Source organism: Phyllostomus discolor, chromosome 8 (assembly GCF_004126475.2).
Source record: "Phyllostomus discolor isolate MPI-MPIP mPhyDis1 chromosome 8, mPhyDis1.pri.v3, whole genome shotgun sequence".
In the NCBI taxonomy this organism is placed as follows: domain Eukaryota; kingdom Metazoa; phylum Chordata; class Mammalia; order Chiroptera; family Phyllostomidae; genus Phyllostomus; species Phyllostomus discolor.
The window spans coordinates 87,299,459-87,314,648 of record NC_040910.2 but is presented as its reverse complement, the minus strand read 5'-3'; the positions used below and the strand labels follow the sequence as shown (position 1 = coordinate 87,314,648).

The 15,190-nt window shown below is 38.6% G+C and overlaps 1 protein-coding gene across 1 annotated transcript in view; it reads left to right on the top strand.

Annotated features, from left to right (window-relative positions):
- Positions 1–12,775, top strand: part of GNA13 (G protein subunit alpha 13) — a 31,338-nt gene extending 18,563 nt beyond the window's left edge. The window contains exons 3-4 of the mRNA XM_028519215.2: positions 1,701–1,751; positions 7,111–12,775. Coding sequence (XP_028375016.1) covers positions 1,701–1,751; positions 7,111–7,683 — 624 coding nt within the window. The 3' untranslated portion in view covers positions 7,684–12,775. The remainder of the gene's footprint in view (positions 1–1,700; positions 1,752–7,110) is intronic.
- Positions 12,776–15,190: the final 2,415 nt, after the last annotated feature.

Below are 15,190 nucleotides of genomic sequence, written 5' to 3'. Positions count from 1 at the left end.
ATTGATTTTTAAAAAACTTACAGTTCACTTTTAAAGGCAAGTTAATAAGTTTCCTATTGAGTAGATTTCTCCAAACAGGCTGAATGAAACTTACTTAATGAGTATTTAGGAGATACTTGGATCTGGCTTAGTTTGGAGATTATAAAACTGATGAAAATTAAAGGCGTATTACAGGTAGATAAACACCTTATGACAATAGATGCAATCCAACATGGCAATAGAGTTAACAATTATAATTTAAGGGTAAACAGATTTCTAGTTTTCTCTCCTGTCTCTTGATTTTTTTTTTTCACTGAAATATTTCAACCTTGCAGGTAGGACTTAACGTTCATGGAAAGTATGTAAGCCACTGTAAATCATTGGACTTAGCCATTTTAGAAAACAAATCTCTAGCAGTTTGCTAGTACTTCAGGACATATTTTGCTGTTAAGTTATTACAACACTTCTCCCTTTTCCAACAACATTTCTGTTTAAGGTCAGGTTTTTATCATAGACTTCAACCCAAACAACCTAAAGTAGCAGTTTAAATGCAGAAGCAGATGTGTGTCTCACTGTCTTTTATTAAGATATATACTAAAATATGTTCACAGGTAATTGGCTTTCTATTGATATTTTAAAATGAATTAATAAATATTTGTTAAAATTTGTTTTACTTTTCACTGTGATAAATATCAATAGCTATAACCTTCATGAACAAAGTCTCTTTGGAATCCCGAAGATATGAAAAGGGATCCTGAGACCAGAGATTGTGAGAACTGTGCTCGCTTTGGCAGCATCTACACTAAAATCAGAAGATATGGAGAAGATTAGCATGAAAAAAAAATTGTGAGAATTGCTACTTTAAGGCCTTGTGACTGAAAGGGTGGTTGGTCCCAGAAATCACCTCAATTGCAGAAACTGCTCCCTACCCCAACAGTCAGAACTGATAGTTGGCAAAATCTTCCAGTGGTTCCCCCATACAGTAAGGAATCACTGCCATCAGGAACTTGTGGAAGCAGCTTCAGTCAGGGGAAGTACATGATAGTAGAAATCCAACAGGAAAGTGAAAACATAGGAAGAGAGCACTGGGAGACCCCAAGACCCAGAGGCTTCTTTCCCCAAATGGATTCCTCTTAGGTATCCTCTGCTCAAGTGTTTCCTTTTAGGAATATATTCTCATGTAGTTTATATGTTTGAAATTACCTGGAGGTCCTACTGAAATCCGAGCTCAGAGAGAGTAGGCTGGCCACTCAGGAAAGGAAGACCTATTTATTGGAGATGGGAAGCCTGCAGCATCATTCAAAATCTGCCTTAGCAAGCTATGTCTCCAGGCAGATCTCTGTTCCTGGAAGACTTTTTATATGGTGTTCTCGCCTCATCTCAGGTTTGTTCTCATCTCTGAAGATAACCACCATTGGTATAAACTGCAGGTAGAAAAATGTAGACAGAAAGAATCCCACTTAAATTTTAGTTGTTATCAAAAGTGTACTTGTAATCCTGTGCAAGTAGACAATCACTTATTAAAGCATTTGTGAAATTAACCAGGCTGTGGCCCTTTGTGGCAGAGGCAGACATTTTATACGTTTTTAGTGGGGCTAGCTGTTCGGTCTGGAGCAAACTATGTTTGGACTAAGTGAACAACCAGACAGTTTAATATAAACTGTTGTAACAAAGGCTTCCATTTCTAAGCCTTAATAACTTTGTTTTCTTCTTGCTTTTAGGGTGAATCTGTAAAATATTTCCTGGATAACTTGGATAAACTTGGAGAACCAGTAAGTTTTTTAACTGAGTATTTAGTGCCATTTGAAAGCAATAGCCAGGATATTGATGTTTGGAAATTTAGAAGAATTATCTATCAAGCTGCTTGCTTCTTTCTGTTTCCTAGTGGCAGCATTCTGACTACTCCTGCTTCAGTTTTTCTCCCTCTACTGTCCAAATCTCTGACATTTCTTTAAGGAATGCACTATCCACTGCTTAATGAAAGTAAAATTGTTTAGAGAAAGAAGTTTATGTTTGAAAATGAGATTGCGCATTATATGTTCTACTTCACTGTCTTTTGGGTTTTATGTAAGCAGAAACAGAAACAACACAGTGGATAACTGATTTACAAACCTTTCAGAAAATGGTATTTTCTAGTTCAGGACCTCTTTTTTTGTATAGGGTAGGAGGGCTAGATTCTGAAGGCCTGATGAAGGGATTCCATGCTGGAGAAGAAGGGGTTGTCCTTGGAAAGAAAGTGTGTGATTTTCCTGCCATGTATCCCTCAGCCAACATCTCTCAGCCGGCACTGGTTCCCTGGGCCTGCCGCGGGCAGAGCAGCTGCGCCGGCTTCTTGCTGTGTTGAACTCATGCGGAAAACGTCCTTGGAAGAAAGGTTTCTTCTGCCTGGAAAATGTTTGGAAGCCTTTGCCCTAGAGTCATTTGTTAGCTACTCAATTTAGTGTATTTTTATTCGCTTCCTCTTAGCAAATTTCTGTTAAAAATTTTAATATGATCTCATGGATTCTATGAGATATTTAACTTTAAAAACATAACTGAAGGAAAACACAAAATGAATCCCATTACAAGTAGTAAAGTAACATACTAATGGGATCTAGGACATGTGAAAAAGTACCTTCTTTTTGCTCTAGCAGGATGATTTTTGTATTTTCCATTATTTTGTATCTGTTTTGCTAAAATACATGCATCTGCCCTTCAAACCAATATGTTTTTCTCCTGCCTGCTTCCTATACACAGGTATTCCAGAATTTGGGATCCCTGTCTTTATCTAACTCAGTGCATGCACATCAGTGAAACTTTTATTAAGACTGATGATTTCATTGTCACTTTTTCATCTGGTCAGATTATAAGCCTTTAAGAAAGTTAAGGGAAGCCTTAGTAGGTAAACTAATTTTTTAAGTTATTTCATGTTTTCCAATCCAGACACTGACTTGCTTTTCTTAATTTGCCTGTTCATATAGGCCTTTTGAGCATACCATTTAAATTATGTCCCTTCCTCTTGTTTTCAGTATTGACCCTTGCTTTTTTCAAATTTCATTGCTCTTATTACGATTGGTTTATTTATTTATATGTTTACTGGTCTTTCACCAACCTCTTTCTATAAGGGCAAGGTCCTCCTCATCTCTTGATTGTAAAGGGTTGAGTTCTTGATGCCTAATTGTTACTAACACATACGGGGCACTCAACGAATGGCTTTTGAATGAATGACTGCAGGCCAGCTCCAGTGAATTTTGTACTAGCTGCTTAGTATCTTATGGTGAGGGCAAGTCTGAGGCCACATATGGAATAAAAAGAAAAAAGGGCTATAATCAGTTGGTAGTTAAAAAGGAGGGAAGAATAAATCTGAGTGTGGTATACATTGGCCACCCATTCTGTGCATATTTGATAATTCACAGGATTGCATTTGCTTCTGCATCTCTGGCTAAAGTACCAGGCCATTGAAGCTCTACTTCATGCCAGGCCCCCTGACCCTCTGCTGGGTGAAACAGCATGTGGGGCAGGGACATTGGTTCTGCAGCCAGACCACTTGGGTTCCTGGCCCTGTGACCTTCCAGGGCTGTCCAACCTTTTGGTGTCTCTGGTCCACACTGGAAGAAGAATTGTCTTGGGCCATACATTAAATACATTGTGACACGTAATCACAAAAAAATGCCATAATGTTTTGAGTAAATTTATGATTTTGTGTTGGGCTGCATTCACAGCCATTCTGGGCTATGATTTGGATACCCCTGTGCATTTGTAAACCTCTTGGTTTTTATTTAATTTATTTTTTAGCAATATCATAGGCGGCATAGTAAGAGAACTGTCCTCATAGAGTTATGGGATGGTTACATGAAATAAACCCCGTGTGTTAGTCTGCTAAAGCTACCATAACTAAATACCACTGACTGGGTGGCTTAAACAACAGACATTTGTTTCTCACAGCACTGGAGGCTTGAAGTCCAAGATCAAGGTGCTCTCTAACACATTCGATTTTTCTTGATGAGGTATCTCTTCCTGGCTTGCAGAGTATTTATGGCCTTCTCAGGCTTGACATGGCTTTTGCTCGGCACACACACACTGAAAGGGAGAGAGAAAATTTTTTACTCTTCTTAGAAGGCCATAAATACTCTGATTAAGAAGGACCTCACCCATATGACCTCATTTAATCTTAGTTACTTTCAGAAAGCCTTGTACCCAAATATAATCACATGAGTTGTTAGGGTTTCAACATAAGAATTTGAGGGGGTGTACACAATTCAGTCCATAGCACCCAGTAATGCACTCAGAATAGTGTGTAATAAATGCTCAATGTTAGCTCTTTTGTTCTTTGATCTGTGTATGTAAGAAACTCGTTCTAGTCAAAGGCTAGAGAAATGTTTCAGCTAGAAAAGTTGGAGCTAGCCCAAAAGAGTAAGTGAAGGATAGGTTGGATTTAGATATGGAGAGAGGAGGTGCAGCCTGTGGAGATGGAAACAGCTAGGTGTGTTTAGTTTTAGGAGGCACATCTGTCTGACAAAGGATGTGTGAAGTTCTTGGCTCTAACTCAAAAACAGATTTCTAGAAGGCAAGAACTTGGGTATGCATGCATTGTTCATTGCACTTGGACTGTATGTAGTGCAAGTCAGTGGGCAGGTAATGGTATTATACAAGAAGATTTGTGTAGGTCTTGGTGTCAGGCTCTGTGGTGGTCCTGAGCAATATAGAACAGTCTGCTAGTTCCAGAAAACAAGGAGTAAGGAGGGTCACGGAAGCCAGTAGGCAGAGTCGGGATCTGATGGAGTCAGGAGCTGCCCTGTAAGTTCTGAAGTCATGATGCCAGAGAGGTCAGTCTGGGAGGGGCTCAGAGATGGAACCAAGAAGTGCAAGACATGCAAGACAGAGAAACTGGTGAAAAGATGGTAATTCTACACCTGAGAGGAAGAAAGTGGGAGAGTGGAAATAAGGAGGAAAGGGAAAGTGTAAGAAAGATTCAGAAAAGGAATAGCAGGATTCAATGTAGGATAGGAGATCATAGAGAAGAACCAGGGTGCTTGAGAGGCCTCAAGAACACCGACATCGTTGGTGGGACAGGAAGTAGGAGGAAAACATACTGGCTGGACTTAGAGGAGTTGGTAAGGAAGAAAGTTAATTTTCTCATTGACTGCATTGTGTTTGTGAATAGACTGTCAAGTGTAAATGAATGGTGAGCATTTAAAAATGAGACTGGAGAAACTTGAGTGGAAGTTTACCTGCGCATCACAGCCTCTCCCTCTTCCTCTCTACAGCAGGGCCATAGTGGTGGCAGACACAGTAGGAACCAGCAGACTAGTAACACGTAACATATGTGCCAGGCACAGCTCTTAAGCACTTCACCCATTTAACTCATTCAGTTCTCATAGCACCCCTATGAATATTACCGTATTTTAAAAATGAGGAAATTGAGACAGAGAGGTTAAGTGACTTGTCCAAGATCATACAGCTAGTATTAAAGAGCTGACTCTAGAATTCCCAATCCTAACCACTGTTACTGCCAGATCATTTAGTATTTGATTACATTGTCCTGTGTTTTATGGCTTGTATGAATTAGCCTAATTTGAACTAGGTTATTAGTTTCTAATTAAAGTAATGATAAAGAAGGTTTTATTTTTATGGAATAAAAAGGTTTTTTAAAAGAACAGCTCAGTGTTGGCGTGTTTCTGAGGCAGCTGGCACACAGGCACTGTAAATTGGTACCACCTTTCTGGACATTGTCATTAAGTGTCCAAGGGGTTAAAATATTCATAACCTTTGACCTCATAAGCTTATCCCTGCTTATTTACTCTCAGGAAATAGTTTAAAAGGAAAATAAAAAGTGTTTGCATAATAATTTAATTGCTGAGCTTCTTTTCATCAAAGCAAAAATTTGGAAACATCCAAAATGACCACTAGTAGAAGAATGTTTATGTAAATTATATCACATTAATCCATTTGATGTAAAGTAGGTAGGTATGTGAACAAAAGCTAGAAGAAAACATAGAAGTGCCAACGCATTTATCAGAGTCCCAGAGTTACTTAATAAATGGCTGTGGATTATAGCTGTAACATCGCTGAGAACTCCCTACTTTTTTTCCTAACTAAAGTGCACCATTTTCAAGAGATAAATATTCTCAAAATGACATTTCAAAATCATACAATGTGGAAAGGCATAAAATGCAGCATTGCAGATAACAATCAGCATTGTTTTAAAATCTTGCCTTGATTTTTAAAAATATTTTGACCTTGATAATGAGCATTAAAAGCTTTTCTCTTCAGTATTGCCAAAAAGCTATGTCAAAGTTGTGGAAAAATACTAGCCTGAGAAGAGAAAGAACAGTTCGACTGTGTGATGAAGTGCACTGTTAGGGGCTAGCCCGTGACTCATGAGACCAGCAGCTTCTGTCTGTTCATGTCTAGTAGTTAACCAGTCCTGTTCACAGAGGACTCATTTGATCTTTGTGTAAACTGTCCCCCAGAGGCAGGTAGACCTGCCATGGTCACCATCATTTCACAGGCAAAAGTGCTGACAGTAAAAGACTCCTTGTGTCAATAGATGAGATAGCTGGAACATGGCTACACTGCACCCTGGAAACAAACTGAGGAAGTGGCCCAAAGTAAATGCAGTTAATTATAGTAGAGGAGGTGTTTTCCAGGCACGTAGCATAGCAGCAGTAAAAATGTGAAGTGATTGGTATAGAAGTTCTTAGTCATAAAGCTGGTAAAGGAGTGTTTAGAATGGGCTAGAGAGAGGCAGAACCTTAGACTGGGAAGTGATTCTCGTGAACTGACATTTCAGACCAGCAGGTGGGTATGTGAGTAGTGAGGTCACTGTGGCGGAAGCTAAGAGCGGTGGGCCAGAGTGTGAGGACAGCTGGTAGGTTTGGTTTGAGTAATACTGCGGGAGGGGAAAATAGTAGATGCTGCTCATTTGTAGTGAATTTTGAACCAGTCTGTGTACACTAACATTTTAATATATTTTGGCATTTCATAATGGGAATAATAATAATAATAGTATTGGTGCTTTAATGTTATCGGGAGGTGTCATTTAAAAAAGTAACTTTGTTTGCATATCCATTCACTAGACCCCTTAGTAGTACATTAAAAATTCTAATCATTTCTGGATTACTCAGTGTAGAACATTTTTTTCTTTTGCAGGATTACATTCCATCACAGCAAGATATTCTGCTTGCCAGAAGGCCCACCAAAGGCATTCACGAGTACGACTTTGAAATTAAAAATGTTCCTTTTAAAATGGTTGATGTAGGTGGTCAAAGATCAGAAAGAAAACGTTGGTTTGAATGCTTCGACAGTGTGACATCAATACTTTTCCTTGTTTCCTCAAGTGAATTTGACCAGGTGCTTATGGAAGACCGACTGACCAATCGCCTTACAGAATCTCTGAACATTTTTGAAACAATTGTCAATAACCGGGTTTTCAGCAATGTCTCCATAATTCTCTTCTTGAACAAGACAGATTTGCTTGAGGAGAAAGTGCAAATTGTAAGCATCAAAGACTATTTCTTAGAATTTGAAGGGGATCCCCACTGCTTAAGAGACGTCCAAAAATTCCTGGTGGAGTGTTTCCGTAACAAGCGCCGGGACCAGCAGCAGAAGCCCTTGTACCATCACTTCACCACTGCTATCAACACGGAGAACATCCGCCTGGTTTTCCGTGACGTGAAGGATACTATTCTGCATGACAACCTCAAGCAGCTTATGCTACAGTGATGTACAAAAGACTTGCTGTTTTAATAGCTTTGTGTCTTTTTGATTGTTTTCTGTTTGTTTTGTTTTTTAAAATAGTTTACAACAGGAATTAGAAAAATCTTGATTCTATGTTCAAGTTCTTGGAACTCTTAGTCCTCCTTCTGCGGACTTGGGTTTGTGGCTGAAAGCTGCTGAATAAAACATGGCTAGTATCTGCTGAAGTTCAGGCTTTGATCTGTTTCGCTGTGGCTTCCATTGGAGTGGAGTTGTAATTTCCTGCCAAACCTCAGACGAGGTATATATCAGGCTTTAAATTCTTGTACTTCCAAACCGAATTCTGTGGTGCCAAGTAGAAAAGGTGCCCTTAAATATTTGTAGGCATGAAGCTAACAGTGTTCAGTTCTGAAATAAGTAAGACACCTTCTGTCTGCCTAGCACAGAGCACTGCCACCCGTGCCTGGCTTGGTGATGGCCTGCTTTGAAATGTCTGTTGGAAAAATTTTGATCTGAAGAACGATATTCTATAGATTTACACAGATTTAGGCTTCATGTGTTTTTAATTACTTATGTATACAACATTTTTTGTTTCAGTTTCTGTGGTTTCTAGTGTTTTAAAGTTTACATGGAGATTTCTGGTGTAATGCTAATGAAAGTTCACAAATGGTACGGGGCAGCAAAAGGCAAGCAAGTGCCATATATAGTGTGTTGATCAAAGTTACAAGTGGAATATAATTTATCCTTTCCATATTTAAATATCATAATAAAAGTGCCGGATGTGTGAGACATTGTGGCCATAGCAGTAACTAAAAATTCCAAGCAACTTAACAGAACTTCCCATAAAACATCCTTCCCAGAACGTTACGTGTTTTACTCTTAGACTTGTAAATCCTGTCTCAGATGATTTGTGGCCCTGACTGTAGGAAATCATTGTTGTACCATCACAAACATCTTTCTTTTGCTCTCCTATTTCCATCGACTCAGACGGTGGCATTTATGAGATTTTTTGTTGTTGTTCATTTGGAGCTTGGCAATGGCAGTATTTTCATGTCAGGCTATTCAAAAACGTATTATTTCAGATTCCTTTTCATCCTTGGTTTGTTACTAAAAACACAGTATACGCATGTTTATGTCATTGTTTAAGAAATTCCAGCTTTATCGAAGTACAGCTTGAATATTTTAAGGATACTCACACCAAAATCTGATTGCATCTGACCTCCCTCTATCACTTATCAAATGAAAAGATACCCATGAGGTAGCTTTGTGACTACAGTGTACTCACAGCAAACTCTTCGCAGGGGCTGGTTTGCGGGACTGAAAATACTGACTTGCAGGTTATGTGCAGTGTTAGAATTGGATGAGAGAAACAGATGTACAAGGCTGAGGCGGTTTGGAAAGTGGCAGCTTTTCTCTTTTTTCCTGAAAATTGTGATTAAGACTGTGATATCCATCACTTTACTGTATAGCTCACCAGGTTCTCAGGTATTTTCTTGGCTAGAAAGTTCTTGAAAGATGGGTCAACATTATTGGGCACCCATGCTTTCCAAGACAGTGGCTCTTGGTCTGTCTTGCTGTCTAGTATGAGACTATGGCTTTTCAGTGAGCTAACCAGGGATTGCTCTTAACATACCTGATTTTGCATTTGAAGTTTCATCCTCCATCAAGATGTCCGTAGTCACTTCAGTGTTTCATGCTTTGGTGTACACGACCCCCAGAGCTGTCTCCCATGTGGTAGTGCAAGTGTTCATAGTATAGTTCATGCATGTTTGAATAGTTTTTCATCTAGTGCTTCTTGCCAAAAGAATACTTTGTTTAAACTCACAGAATTAGAATAATTTCAGTGTTAGTGAATATCTGAATGTGTGCACGGTAGCATTTGGACTTCTTGATAGAAAGTTTGACCATTTAGCAAGTAGTTTTATGGAATGGCCAAACCATTAATTCCACAAAGACTGAGGTAAGTTCCCCATGTAAAGAGGAAACTGAGTCTATTTATGTTGTATTTATGTTTAGTGATATGAACCATAAATATTGCCTGACAAAGCAGAAATCACATTTCCCCATGTTGACTACCACCAAGAAATGTTGAAACGCCAAATAGATAGGGTATTATTTTGGGCATTTGTGATTTTCTTTCCCAATGTGTGTGGTATCTCTGCCAATATCCTCATATAGCAAAGTCTAGAATATACTTTGAGGCAGTAATTATTTTTAATGGCAGGCTTGATTAGATAGTAGAACTGTGAAGTTCAATCTGAGTGCATTAGTCCACACTTCATATACTGCATTTTTAAACCATTTGATGGTGTTGTTATGTCTGTATCATGAAAACCAAATCCTTTTGAAAAACCTCTCTATGAAGGGAGAGGTGAAATTTAGTGAACAAAATGGAGGGGGTGCTCATAGTTTTTGCTGTGCTCATTTTCTCCTGATCTCTAAAAAAGTAATTGAAATGGAAAATTCTTTCACCTGTTACATTTTCTGACTTTGTGGTTATGATTTTGAATAAGATGTGCCTAATTCTCTTACATTCTGTTCTTAAATCTGAATGTCTTCTTGTTTAATTTGTAAGAAATGTCACAAGTGTCTTCGTTGACCTTGAAATTTATAGTACACAGAGTTGCCTTATAAATCAAAGAACACCACTGATTTGGGCCTTGATTTTTATACAGGGAAAAGGCTTTGTTAGCTATTTTCTCAAGGTCCAAAGAATTCAAGCTGTGCCTCTCTCACTTAAATATTATTTTTAGTAACCTGAATCATTGTTGCCTGCCAAATATTGTATTGATTTCAAATCTTCTTTCAATCTTTTTTTTTAAGATTTTATTTATTTTCAGAGAGAGGGGAAAGGAAGCAGAAAGGAGAGGGAAAGAAACATCAGTGTGTGGTTGCTTCTCATGCACCCCCACTGGGGACCTGGCCTGCAACCCAGACATGTGCCTGACTGGGAATTGAACCAGTGACCCTTTCATTCGCAGGCCCGTGCTCAATCCACTGAGCTACCCCAGGCAGGGCCTTCATTTCAGGCTTATTGTCTGGAAAGGGCACTTCATGGCTACGGGGCAACTGCAACCCAAGAAGGCAATGTGGAGTGAAAAAGGTCATTTGTTTTGTTTTGTCATTGGCACGTATTGATATTTTACAAAGTGCAGATCCTCTGGTAAATCACTCAAGTGAGGTTGTTCAGGAAAATCTTTGTTCAGTTGGTGGCAGTGGTGGGTTTAGAGGAGAAGGAAGGAAGATGACCTTAATGCCAGAAATGAGTAGAAGTACTGATTTAGATTTCACAGAAATCATATGCCCTTTAATTTTTTGTTAAAAGGAAGGAGTAAATCTCAACTGTCAATATATACCCAAATACTTAAATGTCTGCTTTTGATAAAATGTATTTTCAGCATTAGTACACATACCCACTTAATGCCTTATTTATATGAAAAAAAGTTACCAAGTTATGTTGTGAAACTCAAATCACTGTTTGAGAAGCCCTCAAATTGGTGCTTTCATTACATAATGATATATTTAGACAAAACCCCAAACCAAGCCATTTGAAACAAGATTCTCTCCACTGCAATTTGTAGCAATGTTATTTCTGTTTATGTAATGAGAAGACTAAATATCAGTGTTAACTCAATTTGTTGTGTGAATCCATGAAATCATGCCTGTAAAGCTCAGCCAAATATTTGTAACAAACTCCCTAATAAATCTAGAGAAAGTCACTGTTACCTCTTAATGTCTTTTAGTTTTATTTGAGGCATCAGGACAGAAATTTTGCAAGTGTCTTCTTAGGCTGGAGATCTGACTTAGTGCTGGGTCCCTTTCTCTCTCCCAGCATATCAACAGGTTAAGTCCCGTTAGTCACAGATGAGCTGCTCGTGTTGAGCTGCTTGACTAATGCTGGTTTTTATTTTTTAAGATAGCATACAGGTTGGCTTTTTCTTCAGTAAACATGAGGAAGGGAGGGATTGTATGTGAGTGGGTATGTGTTTGTCTCCACGTTCCAAATAAAGGAAATGATACAGTATATACCCGTTATTTTATGGTACAAGGCTAGGGCTTGAGAGGTTTATACTAGAAATTGAATTGTAAGTCTAAACCCAAAAATTTTAAACAAGTTGGACTTCATGGTTTTTCAACAAGTTGATAATAGCCTTAGAAGGCTGATTAGTGGTTTTTAACATCTTACATACAGTGTTTGTACTGCTAGCATTCTCATGTCTGTACTTGAATGTATAGTTAGCATGTAAATAAATATGTTCATTCCTGTATCATCCAGATCTAACCATTGGATTTCAAATGCCAGAGCTTATATGGACCAAAAAGCGTTAATGGTGGGGTGTAATTTCTGGGTTGATAGAAATTTTGCGACCTATCCAAATCTGTCAGTGATGAAAATTTCCAGCTGTATTGAAGTACGCTAGGACTCACTATGCATACATTTTCAGTCAGTGCATGTCATGATAGAAATGTGCTACTTCCTTGGTATCTGATTTGGGTTTGTATTTCGAAAGCTTGTTATATCTCTTGCCATAGTAAGGGATGCGCTTGTTCTCCAGCATGCCTGTTTGATGGTACCAGGGGGAAAAGCCAAGGGGGGGGCAGCAAGTAGGAGCCGATGTTTTTTGGAAACATGATGTAACAATGCAACTAAGTATATACCATTCTTTTTTTTTTTTACCTCTTACTTGAAAGCAAAAGCGCAAAATGTTTTCACTGGCTTTCTTTCCTAGACCCTGGGGAGAGCTCATTTACCACAAGAAGCCTTATCAAAAAGTATATTTTCTAACAACCTCATAGATACTGTACCTAACAAAACATGCTTTGTATTAGCCTTGTATAAAAGTATTTGTGGTTTAGGATTTTTTATACATATATCTTTTTATAACTTTCCAAGAACTAAGCACATTATCTGATATTGTAAATTATTTTCTGTTAGGCTTTACTTCAGGATTGGCAATAAATTATTTCTAAAGGAAGTGGAAAGAACAGTTTGGTTTTATGAGTTGCTAGTTCATTAAGGCTTTTTACTTTTGTACATATTTTGCAAAATTTTTGCCTCTTGCTATTATATTTGCTTTGTAAAGATTACTGACATTTAATAAACATTTTTAAAACTTCAGCACTATGATGTTATTTAAACTGTTTGCTAAATGTGAAGTGTGAAGCAGACACTTAGTTTAAAATTTGAAAGCAAAAATTTCATCTAGTGACTTAAAGCACGGAAATCTCTAGTTTGGCAGATCTCCCAACAAAACTTTGCCTTAATATTACTCTATAAACTTTTCCTCACTAAAGATGGGGACGTGGGCTTCATCCACGGAAGTGCATAGATTTTTAATACGTTTTGATGTAGCAATGGGGAAAGGAGAAACACTCTTTTTTCTCTGTGCTCCTCTTAAAATTACTAAAATTGTACTGTGGTGGTTCTGGACTCATAGTTTGTCCGCCTGTGGGGGTAGTGCTGTTGATGTCTAGTGTGCTTGGAATGGTGTTTAAAAAACAGTCCTTACCACTCATTTTATATTTCAAGAAATTTTATTTTATACGACTTGAAGAAAATTGTAAATGTACCAGAACTCCTCCCCTATCCTCCACTCCGTTTATAGTAGTTTCCCCAATTAACATCTTGCATTCATATAGTACGCTGGTCATAATTCATGAACCAACATCGATATTTTAATATTAACTAAAGCCCACCCTTTATGCAGATTTGTCTAGTTTTTCCCCAGTGTCCCTTTTTTGTTCCAGAACCCGTCCAGGATAGTATACTTCACTTATCTGACCTGTCTACAAGCTCCTCGGCTATGACAGTTTCTCAAAATTTCCTTTTGATGACCTTGGCAGTTTTGAGGAAGGGGAGTACTGATCAGGTTCAGGCATATCTTTGCTGCATCTCACAGATGGAAGGCAAGACCCTCCACCAGCAAGATTACACTGTCTTTACTGTGGTGGTCTGGAACTGCACCCACGATACCCCTGAGGTATACCTGTCTTTTCTAGATTATCCATCTCTTGGGATCTGTCTTGTTTTCCCCTTCTCATGACTAGACCAGGTTATGTGTTTGGGGACCACAGAGGTAAAGTAGTATTTTCATCAGATCCTATCAGGCACATACTCATCTTTTCCCTTTACAACTTCAGCTGAATTAGAAGCTGTTAAATACATTTGGGCATGTTTGTACCTTTTCTCAACTGGCATTGGCTGAAAGCTGAGCATGTCCTCTTCTTCCCCAAAGCAGAAGGAAGGGCCTTTCCCCACAATGAGTTGCAAAGTAGGTGTGTTAAATGTTCAGTAGCAAGGCCCATACTCCTGTCTGGCTGGCTTCTTTTCTTTCTGGCAAATAAAATTTCTTTTCCAAGTCCTCACCATTAGCATTAAGTTTCATTGTTGGTCCCAAGAAAAACTGAGATAAGTTTGGACTTAGAAATATCTACAAATCTACAAATAATCTGCAGATTGGAGCCAGGTCATTCAAGGCTTTCTTCTAGAGATGGAAGATCTTTTAAGTAGACTCAAAACTCTTGAGTATTCAAATCCCCCCCCAAAACCCAAGAAGTCTTCTTATGTTAACGTTGGAACAAAAATATTCATCATTGTCAAAGGAATCACTAAAACCCAAACTATTGTCTAGTAAAGCGTGCATTTGGCACAGTCACATCATGAACACGGTTGTTCTCTCAGAATTACCTGTTCCTCTGCCCCCAAGCAGGTTGTTGGAAGAGAAGAGACTTTGGTCACAAGAATGTAGGCAACTCAAGGAGTTTATAGGTTAAACCGGAGTTTTGTGTTGATGACAGGAAGTTTGGCATGTCCTCCAGGGCAGTGTTTTAAAATACATACTGTACATTTCCCTCAAATTAGCGGGCACCTGGAATACAGAACAGTTGGGAGCGAGGCGCATCTGTGACAACACCACAACTATATCGCACAAGCATCCCCTTTTCCAAGCACGTCAAGAGAAAAGGCTCAGACAAGTGTTCCGTACAAACTAACAATGCCAGGCATCTGTGCGTTTAAGCGACTGTGCTAGAACACCGAGGGGAGTTGTATCCACAGTGGATATTTATACTCATTGGAGGAGTGTGTTGATTTTTCTTTTCTCCATAAAGGTACGTGATAGAAAACACAAGGAACGAAGTGTTTTTAAAAGTTGATCGTTCTTGTAATTAACTACACTGCAGCTTTTAGACTTGGGCTTGCTGTCAAGTGCCAAAGAGAGGGAACAAGTTTATATGACGAAACTAAAGGCCAAACACTGCTGGCCTTGGGAGAGAAGTGTGGGGTTTTTCTAAAAAAAATTTCCTATTATTCTATGTGGAAAATCCCAGTTCTTAAAAAATTTTGTGGGATTTATTAAACTAGCTGGTTTCCTTGAAACTTTACTTTGAAAAAAAAATCACAGCACCCATGGCTCACCAGCTTTGATGAAATTATATTTAAAGCTAATTCTGTACAGGCAGCTCTGGCATGTATGTAGCAGGTTATAATTCGGGAGAAATTGCTATAAATCATAAAAGAGAAGTACAGAGTGAG